This window comes from Aotus nancymaae, unplaced genomic scaffold (genome assembly GCF_030222135.1).
Source record: "Aotus nancymaae isolate 86718 unplaced genomic scaffold, 86718_ANA_hifiasm-v0.15.2.pri h1tg000020l, whole genome shotgun sequence".
Taxonomy (NCBI): domain Eukaryota; kingdom Metazoa; phylum Chordata; class Mammalia; order Primates; family Aotidae; genus Aotus; species Aotus nancymaae.
Window position 1 is genome coordinate 59963290 of NW_026988432.1, and position 16321 is coordinate 59979610.

Genomic DNA, 16321 nt, shown 5'->3' on the forward strand with positions numbered 1-16321 from the left:
TGTTTTTTGGAAAAAAGATCTCGTTCTATCACCCAGGCTGGAGTGTACTGGCACACTCTCTGCTCACCACAACCTCTGCCTCCAGGGTTCAAGTGATTCTCCTGCCTCAGCCTCCTGAGTAGCTGGGACTATAGGCACCTGCCACCATGCCTGGCTAATTTTTTATATTTTTAGTAGAGACGGGGTTTCAGCATGTTGGCCATGCTGGTCTTGAACTCCTGACCTCAGGTGATCCTCCTGCCTCAGCCTCCCAAAGTGCTGGGATTAGTCACCATGCCTGGTTGAGACATTACTATTTCATAGGAATATTTTGGCTGGATGCAGATGCTAAGGCAGGAGGATCGCTTGAGGCCAGGAGTTCGACACTACCCTGGGCAACATAGTGAGACCCTGTCTCTACAAAAAAAAAAAATTTGGAAAAGAAAAAAATAGAAACTTTTAGCCAAAATTATAATGACAAGTGTCTGCAAGATACATCTGAGGAGAGAGCATTCGTTTGTTTCGTGTGGCTCTCCAGCCTCCATGTTACTCTTATAAACAGGATGTCTGGTTTCTTTGCAGAAACAAGTTTCTCGAGTTTTGTTCTCAGTTTCTATAATATTCCTTTAGTATTCCTGACATGCTGCCACCTTCCACGCTGGTGGAAGGGAAGGACCTCCTTCTGGGAGACAGCCCTACTGTATTTCTGTCAGTCATGTGATTGACATTTTGATTTCCAGTAGTAAAAATGTTGAAATTGGCCAGGCGCGGTGGCTCACGTCTGTGATCCCAGCACTTTGGGAGGCCGAGGTGGGCGGGTCATGAGGTCAGGAGATGGAGACCATCCTGACCAACATGGTGAAAAATACAAAAATTAGCCAGGTGTGGTGGCGTATGCCTGTAGTCCCAACTACTCAGGAGGCTGAGGCAGGAGAATCACTTGAACCCTGGAGGCGGAGGTTGCAGTAAGCTGAGATCGGGCCACTGCACTCCAGCCTGGCAACAGAGTGAGACTTCGTCTCAAAAAAAATGTTGAAACTTCATTCATAATTTACTTCTTGATGTAAGTCCATCAGCTATGAGTTTATTAAAGTATTTACCACAATCTACCCTGACACATTGAGCACATGGCTTTGCTCAAAATAAATAGAAAGACTTGGCTGGGCAAGGTGGCTCACGCCTGTAATCCCAGCACTTTGGGAGGCTGAGATGGGCAGATCACTTGAGGCCAAGAGTTCAAGACCAGCCTGGCCAACAAGGTGAACCATTGTCTCCACCAAAAATACAAAAATTAGCTGGGTCTGGTAGACCACATCTGTAGTCCCAGCTACTCAGGGGGTTGAGGGAGGAGAATCGATTGAACTTGGGAGGCAGAGGTTGCAGTGAGCAGAGATTGAACTACTGACCTCAGGTGATCCACCTGCCTTGGCCTCCCAAAGTGCTGGGATTGCAGGCGTGAGCCACTGCACCCAGCAGGAATACATTTAAAACATTAAATCCATTTGGGGTGTTTTTGGACATATTGCTTGTTGTACTATGAACAACAGAATTTCTTTAAAAGTTTTTTATTTTAGAGATAGGGTCTCACTCTGTTGACCAGGCTGGAGTGCAGTGGTGTACTCATAGCTCACTTCAGCCGCAAACTCCTGAGCTCAACTGATCTGCCACCTCAGATCCCCAAATAGCTAGGACTATAGGTGTATGCCACCACACTCGGCTACCTTTTCAAAAATATTTTTTGTAGAGGTTGTATTGCCCAGGCCCATCTCAAACTTTTTAATACCTGGCCTCAAGCTATTTTCCTGCCTCGACCTCCCAAAGTGCTGGGATTACAGCTGTGAACAACCGCACCCAGCCCTCATTTATTTGATTTCTTCAGAGAGGCTCATCTGTTCCTATATTTACAGACATGGAACTTTTCCAAAGAAGACAACCTTCATTTTTTTTCATATGGGCTTTCAAAAGAATGTGATGTCCTTTTGGTGTTTTGGATTCTCACCTACAAGGTATAAACAAATCACCTTAGAGACAAGTCTCAACGCAGAACACATGCTGGTTATCAGTGGCAAAGACTTTCATCAGCCTACCATTGTGGCTGCCTCATCTTGTCCCTCCAGGCCTGTGCCTGCTGGAACACTCCCACTCACCATGTCTGAATGCACCACTTTGGCTGGAACAAGAGTTTCCGGCTGGGGTGGCCCCTCCTTCCCTGGAAAGAGATAGCTGCCTATAGAGTATCAGAGTCATTCTGACTCGGGGTGACTCAGCTCTTCCATGACCTGTGTTCCCATTTCTTCTTGATAAGGCCAATGTTTTGGCCCTACTTGTGAAAATATGTACCCCTACATCTATCTCCCTGCTCCAGTTTCAAGAGAAAAGACCCTATTCAGAGAAGTATTTAGAAGACTCTTGCAGAATTCGTGCTGTGAGTTGTTTTTCCTTCTTACTAGTACCCCATCCTACCACTATCCTTGGATCCTAAAATCATCATGGGTTTCACACTCTGTAGTTACAGTTTAACCAAAACATTAGACTGTGAATCTAATAATAGAAGCTACAACTTCTTACCTACAGAGAAAGTATGCAAGAACTGCTAACTCAGGCCCCCACGTCCAACGACGTGGCTTTCTCAACTTTTAAAGGATAAAAGTCATCCACTGGTCTTAGGAAGCAAAAATATGGGTGCAATTCCAAATAAAATTAAAACATGTATTCTTCCATCATATTAATAACCCTAATTCCCCTATTTATACTTATTACTATTACCCTAATCAATCCTTACAGAAAAATTTCATACCCACACTATGTGAAAACAGCCATTGCATGCATCTTCGCCATTAGCCTCACCTCTACAACAATATTGATGTTTACAAACCAAGAAAAAATCATCTCAAATTGACATTGAATGAGAAATAAAACTCTTAAATTGTCGCTAAGCTTCAAACTAGACTTCTTCTCCAGAATATTTATCACGGTAGCATTATTTGTTACCTGATCTATTGTAGAATTCTTAATATGATACAGAAACTCAGACCCTAACATTAGCACCTGCCATTGGTGCAACTGTCTCCCCCTTCCCCCAAATTGCTGTCAGGATGTTTCTGTCTTACCCCAATTTTCTCAGAGTTTGGGATTATCAGTCTAACATCAGAGGTGAGAATTCATCAGTGTTATCGATAAAACTTTGCAATTGTTTCTTTCAAACTGAACTTTTTTCCTATTCACATATTTTTCCTCATTGCTACATAATCAAAGCATTGATGAGTGTTTCTGTTTAAATTTCATTTTAAGTCTTTCGAAGGACATTTCACCATTAACCTTAGCATTCATGAGCTATAAAATGGGTTATTCTTTCTGCTGATTTAAAAAGCTGATATGAAGCTGCACAGTGTGAAAGAAAAGAAGAAACAAAACTGCCTACCACAGACACTTGGTGGGAGTGGCAGATGGAATCTCGGTTTGTTTTTCTCTTAGGACTTTGACAATTAGTTTTCCTTGAAAAGAATAAGAGAATCTGCCTAAAATATTAATACTACTTTCAGAGTTCTAGGATAATCTAGAGCAGAGTTTTGTTGTTTTTTTTTTTTTTAAAGGAAAGAGGTTTCATTTCTGACAGTGAATTTCTTCCAGTGATGTGCGTATTCTTTGATATGAAAAGCTGTACGAAGCTGCCTTGAATTCATTCCGCAGATGGAAAGTAGCAAGTACGGTCATTAGCTAAGCAGTCGCAAGGCTGACCATCTGAGGTTTGATTTCTCATCGAGAGATAGGATCTGATACACGTGCCACTGAGCATGCTTGTGAGAGTTCCAGGTTTCAGATGCACGGAGAATGCATGCATGGAACACACGCCCCCTACCCCAACAACCGCACTCCCAATTGCCCTGCACACATACATTCTAACACCGTTACAACACAGCATGCTCCCGAGCCTCAGACAATAAGCCGCCCAAAAGATGCTCAAGCAGCAGTCACAGTGGGTCTGACCTCTGGTACTGCAGCTACTCCAGAGAACTTCCTGTGAGCCCCAGGGACTCAGAGGAGGCCAAGTGACAGGGAAAGTGGCCAGAGGCTGCCAGACAAGCCCCAAGCAGGCATGCCACTTCCTGCCTTCATTTTCCCTCAGACTCTCATCTTTCTTGAGAGAACAGAACCCTGTTCTGGGGGTGCAGACAAGCCATGCCACCCACTAGTAACTTCTAACGAAACAATAGTTTTCAAATTACGTAATGCTCTCTTGACTTTCTGACTTTTAAAATGAGAACTGTATTTTGTCGCTCTATCCTTTTGTTGCAAGTGGAATACTGTGCTCAAGCCAAGCAGGCGATGTAAAACTATGACTTCAAAGCCATTCCTTGATAAAATGTCAAAACGACCCAGAGTGAACCAACTGTTATCTGTAATTCAACAGATAATTAACTGAAACTCAGTGCTCAAATTGCTACCGGGAGTTTTCTGCAGCCAAGGTCATTCTCATGGTGCTGCTTGATTCTGCTTCTGTGTCTCTTATATCTTGTTAGGCAGGGAGGAGCTTGGATCGTCCTTCAATAAAATTCCATGTTGATGTGCAAAGGGAACTTGAATTTCTGCTTGGCCTGTCCGAGGCCTGCAACGTGCACTTTCTCCTCGAGGTGAGAAGGTCTTTTTCTCTCCACCCTGAAACACCACTGCCTGCACATTTTCCTTGGTTTCCAGTAGCAACATACTTTCTGCCACAAATGCCAGAAATACTGCCTTTTCAACTTGGTTTTGCAAAATGTGATGATACTAAATCCACCAAAGGGATAGGGCACCCTTGCTTTGGATTTGCCAGTCCCATGGGTCCATAGCTGACCTACTCTTCTACCTCCCAACCTTGAAACTCCAGTCCACGAATGGCCTCAGCACTCCAACCCCCCGTGCGATTTTCCCACTCCCCACCTCCATGCATTGCCCATTCACCAAGCCAGCCACATCTCCCTTTAAATTGAAAACTCACCTGAATGCCCACCACCTCTTCCATGCAGCCTCCCCTGATTAAGTGAGGAGGAAGAACCCTCCAAAGCATGACCGACAAACTCCCAATAAACGAGAACACACATACCCCCCAAACAAACACAGAAACTCACAAAAGGAGAAAATGACACATTCTCAACTTTTGAATTGTGAAACTCGGATGGGGCTAAGGAGATCAATTTTAAACCAATAACCAACTAATCGTTTCAGAAAATGAGGTCGTTTTAATATTCTTGGGGTTACTCAGCAAAACACTTGGCTTTAATGTCTCTTTTGTACTTTCCTTAAATCCTTCTTCCTTTTCTTCTTGGCTTTTTGAATGCATGACTGAAGGGAACTGCCGTTCATCAACAGGGACAACAGTAAAGGAACCTGATCTTCACCATGCCTCGTGTTGGTGGATCACACTGCCCAGGAGGAACCCGCAATGAGACCGGCAGGTGCCTTAACCATCTCATTTTCTCATCAGGAAGCCTGAACGACTCTTCATGGCTACGTACTGCCTGGGCAAACATGTCTGCTCTGTTGGGATAAAGGATGCTCTAGACCAGGCTCTGCTGAAGGACCCAGGGCAAAGGTTCCTGACAAGACTGTGTCCAGCCTCACATCAGGCCACAGAAGAGCCCAGGCACTCTGAGGAGCACCAGTTCGGGGCAGTCACATCAGGAGACAGAAACAGACATGTTAGGGCTGGCCTCTCAGGTCAGTGCAAACGCCATTTGAGGAGGGCCGAGAGCTTTGCAGCATAAAATGACCAAAACAAGGGGAAACACAGATGCAATGGCAATAGCCGGCAATTTGCACATGGCGTCAAACACCACTGCCACAGAAGCTTTTTAGCTACAAGCCACGCTATGCAACCTTCAAGCAAAACATTATTGATTTTGCGGTTGTAAAAACATACCTTCAACTGCAGAACTCAGTTTTATGACACCTTGAATAAAAACAAAAAGTGGCAGTTATATAATGGACTCAAATTGCCTTTTCGAGGCTTCTCATAACACACCCATGCTTCGGATCTGGATTTTTCTTTTTCTTTTTTTTGCTGGCATCGTAAGAACATAACTAAACAAACATCAACTTCAAAAATAAAATAATTTTTAGTCTTAACTACTCATGGATGACTTCATTTCCTCCACTAAAACGATTTGGGGAAATTTTTCACTAAAAATGGGATCAAATATGTTTTTGGATGGGACAAAGGCCCAGTCTGTCTGAATGACTATTTCTGTGTATAAATTACACTAGATTATGGATCAATAAAAGTTCACACAATAGGATGCCAGGGACCAGCACTGCCTCTTTGGTACTGTGTATAGATACCATGTGATGAGTGTTGAAATATGTAACAGGTGGTTAAAACCATGGTGTGATCTGGCAACTTTCTTCTCTACGGTGGTTGGGCCAGAGCCTTTTCTTGGTCTGATGGGTTTAGCTTTCAGCTCCCTACAAGTCAGAGAGTGAATGGGTTATCTGAGCAAGCCAAGTTGTTCATAAAGCAAGTTAATACCCTTGACTGATATTTATGCACCTTTTTGTTGAATTTAAAGGTGAAAATACTAAACTAGGCTAAATTAGACCTGGTAGCAATCATTTGATTTAAAGAGCATTTTTTATAAGTCATAGTTATAAATAAATAATATTATCTAATCTTATGCAATAGTCATGCTCTTTTAGACTGAACGAAAATGTCTGCAGTTTCGTTTGATGGAAGTCCTGGTTCTCTTTCAAACTGGAGAAGTTTGCAAACAAAATTCTTTTCAATATTGATGAATCGAATTGGTATCAGCATGAACACACACTGACTTTAACAGATTATGTTCACATTGCTCTTCCTTATGACTTTCTGGAAAAGCTGCTTTTAAGTTTGTTTCCTATTGAATTTCATCTTTCTTGCATAACCAGTGGTGTCTGGTCCAACGTTGAATAAGAAACTCTTTAGGGAGGAAGTAAGCATATATATGTCCATATGTTTATTATAAATTTTGCTGATACGAAGGATATGTAGCACAGTCTACAAGTAACAATGAAATATACAGTATTCTTTTTTTTTTTTGAGACGGAGTTTCACTCTTGTTGCCCAAGATGGAGTGCAATGGCCCGAACTCGGCTCACTGCAACCTCTGCCTCCCAGGTTCAAGTGATTCTCCTGCCTCAGCCTCCTGAGTAGCTGGGATTACAGGCGCACGCCACCACGCCAGGCTAATTGTTGGTATTTTTAGTAGAAATGGGGTTTCACCGTGTTAGCCAGGCTGGTGTCGAACTCCTGACCTCATGTGATCCGCCCACCTTGGCCTCCCAAAGTGCTGGGATTACAGGCGTAAGCCACCTTGCCTGGCCTATACAGTATTCTTGATGGCAAATTCTATATAGTGAATTGGTTCCCATGGAATGCTTTTGTTCATCTTGGCCAAACTCTTGTATCTGTAGCCAGCAGTTCAACTATGATTAGACAATCACTCATTCGGTTGCCTCCCAGTCTGCCCTTGTCCCAACAAATTTACTGCCTACTGTCATTACATCTTTTATGTGATACAAATTATTTTTATTAAAGCCTCTTTCAGCTTCAATACTATTTCAGTACCCACACCATGGCATAGTTGCCACTGCACGTAGAGCTGGGCAGAGCTGTACAGTAGCCACACCAGCATGTAGCATTTCCACCGTACAGCTATGGTAGAATGAAACCATAGCAACATGACTAGGAACTGAAGAGTTTTAAGTATTTATAACTTTTGTTTTTGATATAATTTATCTAACTGTAAGTTACACAATTTAATTTGGGCTTCCGAAATTCCTGAAACTGTAACATCTGGCTCTTGCAAGCTGATATGAACCAGCTTTAGGGCACTACTGCCATAACTGATGCTTCTTTCTGCTTAGGCCCAGGGAAGATCTTGAACTTCAGAATACTTCCTGAGATCTTCATAAAGGGGGTTATAATTTAATTGAACAAGACAAATGAAAGTAAACTTAGGATTTACTATTATTTTGCCAGTTATTTGAAAGCCTCTAAAGCCTTTCATTGCAAAAATAAGCTATACATACCTCACCTTAGAAATAACAGTCATTGGCAATCAACTAAGAACACAGCATAAATGGATTTGACATTCTGTTGGTCAGGGAACTAAACCAAGACGCAAAGTCAGGTACAGGTAATTGGCGTATTAGGCAATGACCTCATCGTTTCAGAGTGGAACTCTTATATACATCAGAATATTAAAATTTTCAACCATATTCATTTTTGAGTATAATCATGGTGTCAGCAAATGTCATTCAACTGAAAAGCCAACAACGTGCTCTGATCAGTATGTAGAAACAGACTTCATGCAAGAAAACAAGAAAACTTAAACAAATTCTCAGGGAAGACAGGGGTGGCGGTGAAGGAAAGCCCAATAATCATTTATTGATTTGGGAAAAAAGATGAGCTCAAATACAAACAAAAATTAGATCTCTAATTATAAACCTTATTTTAAGAAAAACATGTGATTCATTAGCTCCATATAGATTTTTCTTATATTTTCAAACCCCAAGTCAAATTATTCTCTATAGTAAGGTAGGCCTTTACATTGGGAAGTAACTATGTTACAGTGAAAATTTAGAATTAGTTATATCTAGTTATATATTTTATATTAACATGCTACACAAAATTGTACAACGAGTGGGAAAGATCATCTATCTTAAAATGTAAACGGTTTTTTAAAATTTGAATATTTAAGAAGGGATTGATGTTGATGTTAAAAAGCTACACATAGCACTGCTGACTTTCAGGACACACAATAGACATTATCTGGTGAGTGACTGACATTGACATTGCCTAGAATTCAGGGTAAGCCGTAGCACATACAGTTACATATATATATACACACACACACAGATGCTACCACACCCCTTGGTTTCTTTTTTATAGTCTGCAGAAGTGTTTGAAAATACAATTGAAAACAACAACAAAAAACAAACTCAGCTGTCTTTCTCTCAACTCAATATCTTTTTTTTGAGACAGTCTCACTCTGTCATCAGACTAGAGTGCAGTGGTGCAATCTCAGCTCACTGCAACCTCTGCCTCCTGGGTTTAGGTGATTCTCTTGCCTCAGTCTCCTGAGTAGGTGGGATGATAGGCACGTGCCACCACGCCCAGCTAATTTTTTTATTTTTTAGTAGAGACAGGGTTTCACCATGTTGGCAAGGATGGTCTCCATCTCTTGATCTCGTGATCCATCCGCCTCGGCCTCCCAAAGTGCTGGGATTACAGGCATGAAACATGACGCGTGGCCTGACTTAATAACATTTTTTTTTTTTTGAGAAGGAGTTTCGCTTTTGTTACCCAGGCTGGAGTGCAACGGCGTGATCTTGGCTCACTGCAACCTCCGCCTCCTAAGTTCAAGCAATTCTCCTACCTCAGCCTCCCGAGTAGCTGGAACTACAGGTGTGCACCACCATGCCCAGCTAAGTTTTGTATTTTTAGTAGAGACGGGGTTTCACCTTGTTGACCAGGATGGTCTTGATCTCTTGACCTCGTGATCTACCCGCCTCGGCCTCCCAAAGTGCTGGGATTATAGGCGTGAGCCACCGCGCCCGGCCCCTGACTTAATATCTTTAATGCAGCAAATTTCCAAAGCTTGAGGTGATTTGTGTAGACTAAGTAGACCACGTCCATTATCTTCCTGCAAGTCAGAGCCAATATCAAAATTACTCTGCCCTCTTTCTCGCCACTTGCACCTAAGGGCCAATTTCAATTGTTCTAAAATAATTCATAGGAGAGGCTGGGCGTGGTGGCTCACGCCTGTAATCCCAGCACTTTGGGAAGCCGAGACAGGCAGATCATGAGGTCAGCAGTTCGAGACCAGCCTGGCCAACATGGTGAAACCCCATCTCTACTAAAAATGCAAAAAATTAGCTAGGTGTAGTGGCAGGCACCTGTAATCCCAGTTACTCAGGAGGCTGAGCCAGGAGAATCGCTTGAACCTGGGGGGTGGAGGTTGCGGTGAGCCGAGATCATGCCACTGCACTCTAGCCAGGGCAACAGAGTGAGACCGTTTCAAAAAAAAAAATTCATAGGAGAAAAGGTCAAGTTACAGTAATTCATGCTAAAGTGTGAATGACTAGGGTTCAATACGACCTTCTAATGACATCTCATTAAAATACTAAGCAAATTTTGAACCCTGGTCAACAAGGCCCTATGTGATGTATCTCTGGCCTATTTCCCTATTTCTTCTACTTCATCTCACATGACTTTCCCCCTTATCCCGGATGCATAAGCCACATGGTTTCTCTCTGCACTTTGCAAGGCTGTTTCCTTTCTGCCCTTGGCTAGTGTATTTGCCGCTCACTCCCTCTGGCTTGCTGCCCTAAACTGTTCAATCTTCCTATAGCCAGCTCTTTTCTTTTATTCACATTTGGACTTCAAATATGACTTCCTCAGAGACTCTTCCTTGATTACTGTATTTAGAGTGGTCCAGAAATAATTCTCTACCCCATTGCTCTTATTTATTTAATTTTTATTTTTTAAATTAAGTAATTAATTATTATTATTATTATTATTTTTGAGACGGAGTTTCACTCTTGTTGCCCAGGCTGGAGTGCAGTGGCATGATCTTAGCTCACTGCAACCTCTGCCTCTGAGATTCAAGCAATTCTCCTGCCTCAGCCTCCCGAGTAGCTGGGATTGCAGGCATGCACCACCATGCCAAGCTAATTTTGTATTTTTAGTAGAGATGGGGTTTCTCCATGTTGGTTAGGCTGGTCTCAAACTCCCGACCTCAGGTGATCCACCTGCCTCAGCCTCCCAAAGTGCTGGGATTACAGATGTGAGCCACCTTGCCTGGACTAATTTTTATTTTTTTAAAAAGATGGGAGGTCTCACTTTGTTGAACAGGCTGGCCTTGAACTCCTGGACTCAAGCAATTCTCCAGCCTCAGCCTCCCAAGTAGTGGGGATTACAGGTACATGCCACCACAACCAGCTTTCTTTTATTTCTTTTAAAATAGCACTTATCAGCCGGCAAGGTGGCTCATGCCTGTAATCCCAGCACTTTGCAAGACCGAGGCAGGTGATCACCTGAGGCCGGGAGTTCGAGATCAGCCTTACCAACATGGCGAAACTCTGTCTCTACTAAAAATACAAAATTAGCAGGACATGGTGGTGCATCTCTGTAATCCCAGCTACTCGGGAGCCTGAGGCAGGAGAATTGCTTGAACCTCAGAGGCGGAGGTTGCAGTGAGCCGAGATCGCATCATTGCACTCCAGCCTGGGCAAAAAGAGCAAAACTCTGTCTCAATAAATAAATAAAATAAAATAAAAATAAAATAGCATTATTACTGTTTGATGTTATCTCATTGATTTTACATCTGCTTCCTTGTTTACATCTGTCCTCCTCACTAGAATATGATCAGAATGAGAGCAGGAACCTGGTCTGTTTTGTTTGCTGCTCTAACTCCTCTGCCTAGAAGTTTGTAGCATAAAGCAAACACACAGTAAGTATTTATTAAATGAAAAAGTGATCATTCCCGAGTATCCTCAAGGAGGAACTTAGCAATCCCAGCAAATATACTTCAAATATTTTATTTCAATTATGGATGTTACTGAGCTGAGTACTCAGATTTCATTATATTGACCACTGTCTGTTTCTACTCACAGGCTGTTCTTTAGAGGGGTTAGTTAAAATCTATGTGTAGAGTGAATACACGTAATTTACAATAAATATTTAGATGTTTTTGTGTTCTAATATTGGCAAGGTCTCTAATAGTAAGTTTATTGACTACTTGGAGACAAAATTATGCCCTAAACGGACTTCAAGAAATATTAGTTAATTAATTTTATATTCAAATACCTCAATGATCTGCAGTTCTCTTGTCTCAACTGTCATCACCATGGGCCAAATTATGACAGCAATGTTCATGGGAAACTGCATGATAAGGCACAATAGAGAAAGAGGAACTAAAAAAGAACTTCAGCCTTTAACAGCCTTTTTCTAAGTTATTCCCATGCTGCAGCTGGAGTTACTTTTTCTCTTTTTGATGAAGTCTCACTCTGTCACCCAGGCTGGAGCGCAGTGGTGCGATCTCGGCTCACTGCAACCTCCACCTCCTGGGTCCAAGCAATTCTCCTGCCTCAGCATCCCGAGTAGCTGGGACAACAGGCGTGTATCACCACGCCCAGCTAATTTTTTGTATTTTTAGTAAAGACGGGGTTTCACTGTGTTCGCCAGGGTGGTCTCAATCTCCTGACCTCATGATCTGCCCGCCTCAGCCTCTGAAAGTGCTGGGATTACAGACGTAAGCCACCGTGCCCGGCCTTGGAGTGACTTTTTCAAAAGGTCATGTGATACCCTTCCAATACTTTTTTTTTTTTTTTTGATGGAATTTCACTATGTTACTTAGGCTGGTCTCAAACTGCTGGACTCAAGTGATCCTCCTGCCTCAGACTTCCGAGTAGCTGAAACTATAGGCATATACCACAGTGCCCAGTGAAATTCTTGATAAAAACCCTTAACATGGCCTGCAAAACCCTCTATGATGTCACTTATAGATGAATAAAAATGGCCACAAATTCTTCCATACTCCTCCCATAGAGAGGTGGAGGCTATGTCTCCTCTCCTTGAATGTGGGTAAGCTCTGTGGCCACTTTGATCATTAGAATACAGAGAAAATGAAGCTCTCTGCCAGGTTTCATGAATCAGGCAGCTTCCCCTCTGGCCTCATGGAGCACTCCCTCTGGGAAGCCTGAGACAGCAGGTTACAAGTCCTGAGACGGTTCTGATGGAAAGGCCATGTGCAGACACTCTGATAAACATCAGCCAAGCCTAAGCGTCAAATTTAGGCAGAGGGAAGAAGGTGTCAGGTCTCGAGGAGACTGTTGGTGAAGCCCAGGAGGACCGAAAATTGCCATTGGAAAAGGTAACTCTATTAATGTAGTGGCAGAGAATCTGCCAACATTATCCCTTGTCGTAATGTAGAAAATAGAAAATATATTCAAATGAGCCCACGAATTCTAGTAAGAAAATTTCCAGGCAGAATGCTTAAAGTGCCATTTTTTTTTTCAAAGCTACACACAATAAAAGGTTCAGGTACAGAAAGACGAGTCAAGAAAGAACCGCTCAGTTTTCAAACAAAATTTGGGGACAATAAAGAACTAGAACGTATTGAGTAAAACAAAAAATATTTTCACATTCCTAGGGGGTGGCTGTAAAATCCTTTTTTATGACTGTAGAAATAGCTAAGGTTGTACCTCATAGAATTGCTAAAACAGACAAAAAGGCTTTTAAGAATCCTAAGGGTATTGTCTCACAGCACCCGACTCTGAGCCCAGACCAAAGAAGGGACTGTCTTGAAGAGAATTGTGGATGTGTTTCATTTAACAGAACGAAGTCTAATAAGATTCAAAGGATGTCCACGAAGATTACAGGAGAAGTATGTCAGTGGACACATAATCAGCTTGGACAAAGTGGGCAGAGGTAGTTTAAAGTGTAAAGAATCCTTAGAGGCAGGCTGGGTGTGGTGGCTCACGCCTGTAATCTCAGCACTTTGGGAGGCCAAGGCAGGTGGATCACCTGAGGTCAGGAGTTCAAGACCAGCCTGGAAACTCTGTCTAAAAAAAAAGAAAGAAGAATCCTTAGAGACCCCAAACTTTTATGAGTGAAACATAAGCTGAGAAGATTATTCAGCTCAAAGTGATATTTCTTATGGAAAAGGGACAACTCAGAAGGTGCAACAAGAGTCTGGAGGGGAGATCCAAGTGTTGCAGAGAATCATTCCAGGGAGCAGGCCTGGGCCCTCCAGTCAAGGACCTGGCAGCATGTGGATTTCAGACTTGCTATGGCAATGCCTGGCGTATAGCTTTTCCTTCACTCTTTGAGTGGGAGTATCCCAAGCATTTATCCCATCCCTGTATTATCAGTATATGTTGGGTCTATATGAGGCAGATGCCTTTGTTTTTGTTCACAAGTCTTCATATTGAGAGAAACTGTACTAAAGCAAACGGTCCCATGAGCATCTGAACCTTAGGCGGTAAGAACCCGAATCTCAAACTTAGGCTTGGGATGAGGTTTTTGAGCTCTTTAGAAGGGGTGAGTCTATTTTGCCTTACAGAGGATGTGAATAATTTGTGTCCAGAAGCTGAAGCATGGATGACTAACCATGGCCACAAATCATTTAAAACTCTTTCTGATGAGAGGTGGCATCTTCGTTGTTCCTTTGGATCTGAGTGGGCTTGGGGACTGCTTTGGCCATCACCAAGAATACGATGGAAACGGTATCTGCCAGTATCTGGTCTCAGACCTTAAGACCTTAAGATTTCCTGACTCTTGGAAGAGTCTCCCTGGAAGCCCTGAACTGACATGTAAGGAGTCTTGAAGCCACAAGGCTGGAGGTGCCAATTACAGATGCTCCAGTCAACAGTTACCATACTGCTACTGATCAGGACCCCACACTCCCACCCATTGAAATCAAGGTGCCAGGCAAGTGAATCATGCCATCTTGGACTCTCCAGACCCTCCAACTCTGACGGTTAGTTTTTCAACTTGATTGGGCCATAAGGTGCCCAGAGGTTTAAACAAACTTTATTCAGATTGTGTGTAAAGGTGTTTCTGGATGAGATTAACATTTGGATCAGTTCACTGAGTAAGGCAGACTGCCCTCCCTAAGGTGGGTGGATCTTGTCCAATCAGTTGAAGTCCTAAATAGAACAAAAAGGCCAAGTAAAAGGGGATTCTCTGTCTCTGCTGGGACATCAGTCTTCTCCTTCCTTTGGAATTGGACTTGGTCTTGAACTGGAACTTAAACAATTGCTCTCCAGGTTCTCAGGTCTTTGGACCCAGATTGGAACTATACCATTGGCTCTCCTGGGTTTTCAGCTTGCTTGCTGACTGCAGATCTTGGGACTTCTCAGCCTCCATAATTGTGGGTCAGTATACATATATATATACACACACACATATATATGGATATACTATTTCTCTGGAGAACTGACTAATGCACCAACTTCTAGCTGAATGTGGAACAGAAGAATTGCCCAGCTGAACCCTGCCTAAATTCCTGATTCCAAATCATAAGGTATAATACAATGATTGTTTTTCAGCTGCTACACATTGGGGTAAGAAGGTATGTCACATAGATGACAGACAGAGTCAGCTGTGCATATGTTTTCTGACTACACGTGCCCTGTCCCTTAGCTCTTGGTACTCCAGCCACATCACCCTTTCAGTTCTACTAATACTAAATGCAGTATTAGCATGTGCCATCCCTCACCCTTCTCGATCCTTTGGCTCTTAGCTAATGAGGATTTTCTCAGGGAATTTCTCCCTGAGCCTCTAGATCAGTCCCTTTGTTACAGTAGATTCTCCCACAAGAACTGTTTCTTTCTTTCAGAGCTGCTATCTCTGTGATTATCTGATTGATGCTAGTCTCCACCCCTAGATGGTTGTGAACAAAGAGTAAGACTGCTTTTGATCACCAGGGAATTCCCAGAGTTCAACACCGTGTCTGGACATAGTAAGTGCAGAATAAATATTTGTTAAGTAGGTGAATGAAATATTTGAAGCAGCGGATAAGGACTCCCTTCTCACCACAACTTTTAATAACCATGTCACTATTCTTTGCTTTGCACCTTGTGAAAATCTGGGTTCTCAGGGATTTTAACTCAGGAAAGACACTGTGACTTAATATGAGGCTACTGGTCCTGCTTTGCTCTTGTCTGTGAAGGCAGTTAAGCACAACTGAAGTTGCTGGAGTTCCTTTTTGTAACCCCTGGGGAAGAGGAAGCCTCTAGGTGTGTGGGCGCAGGAATGCACAGAGAAAAATGTAATCTGTGCCTGTTCACTTTTATGTCTTTGGTTGGAAATCAGGGAGCTCTCCTCAAAGTCTAAAGAAAATTGTGGATGCTTAATCTGTTTAAAATGTTTCTAAATTTAAATTTAGAAACAATTTGTTTCTAGAACACCAGCTCTTCCTTAACCACCCCCACCCCAACCCTTCCTCTAAAAATGGAAGAGCTGCTCCTTCCTGAGTACTGATAGCTAGGTAAATTCTGTACCTTCCATAACCATTGCCCTCAGTATTATTTTCTTAATACCTAATCTGTATTCCTGCTGTTTTAAAATGCATTCCCCTACTTAGCTCTATGGATACGGAAAATAGATGCTCCACTGGAAATAGTCTTTCTTAAAATATATCTGCTCTACTAAAAGATTAGATATCATTTTTGCTGTGTATAAAATAAGCCCAGGTCTCTACAAGTGCCCTGGTAATTTCCGTTTCATAATTTAAAAAATATTTTCTTTTACCTCGTTATATCTCTCCCAATACTAGCCTCCAAATGGGTCTGTGTAAGATATTTCATTAAATGGGTTTAG

At 42.4% G+C, this 16321-nt stretch overlaps 1 protein-coding gene across 17 annotated transcripts in view; it reads right to left on the bottom strand.

The window, feature by feature from the left end:
• Nucleotides 1-16321, bottom strand: part of DLGAP1 (DLG associated protein 1) — a 989022-nt gene that overhangs the window by 155560 nt on the left and 817141 nt on the right. For 9 of the 17 annotated variants that reach the window (XM_064379376.1, XM_064379375.1, XM_012446832.2 and 6 more), the window contains one exon: nt 5879-5908. The exons of the other annotated variants lie outside the window; for them this stretch is intronic. In XM_064379376.1, coding sequence (XP_064235446.1) covers nt 5879-5908 — 30 coding nt within the window. The remainder of the gene's footprint in view (nt 1-5878; nt 5909-16321) is intronic. 17 annotated transcript variants of the gene reach the window in all.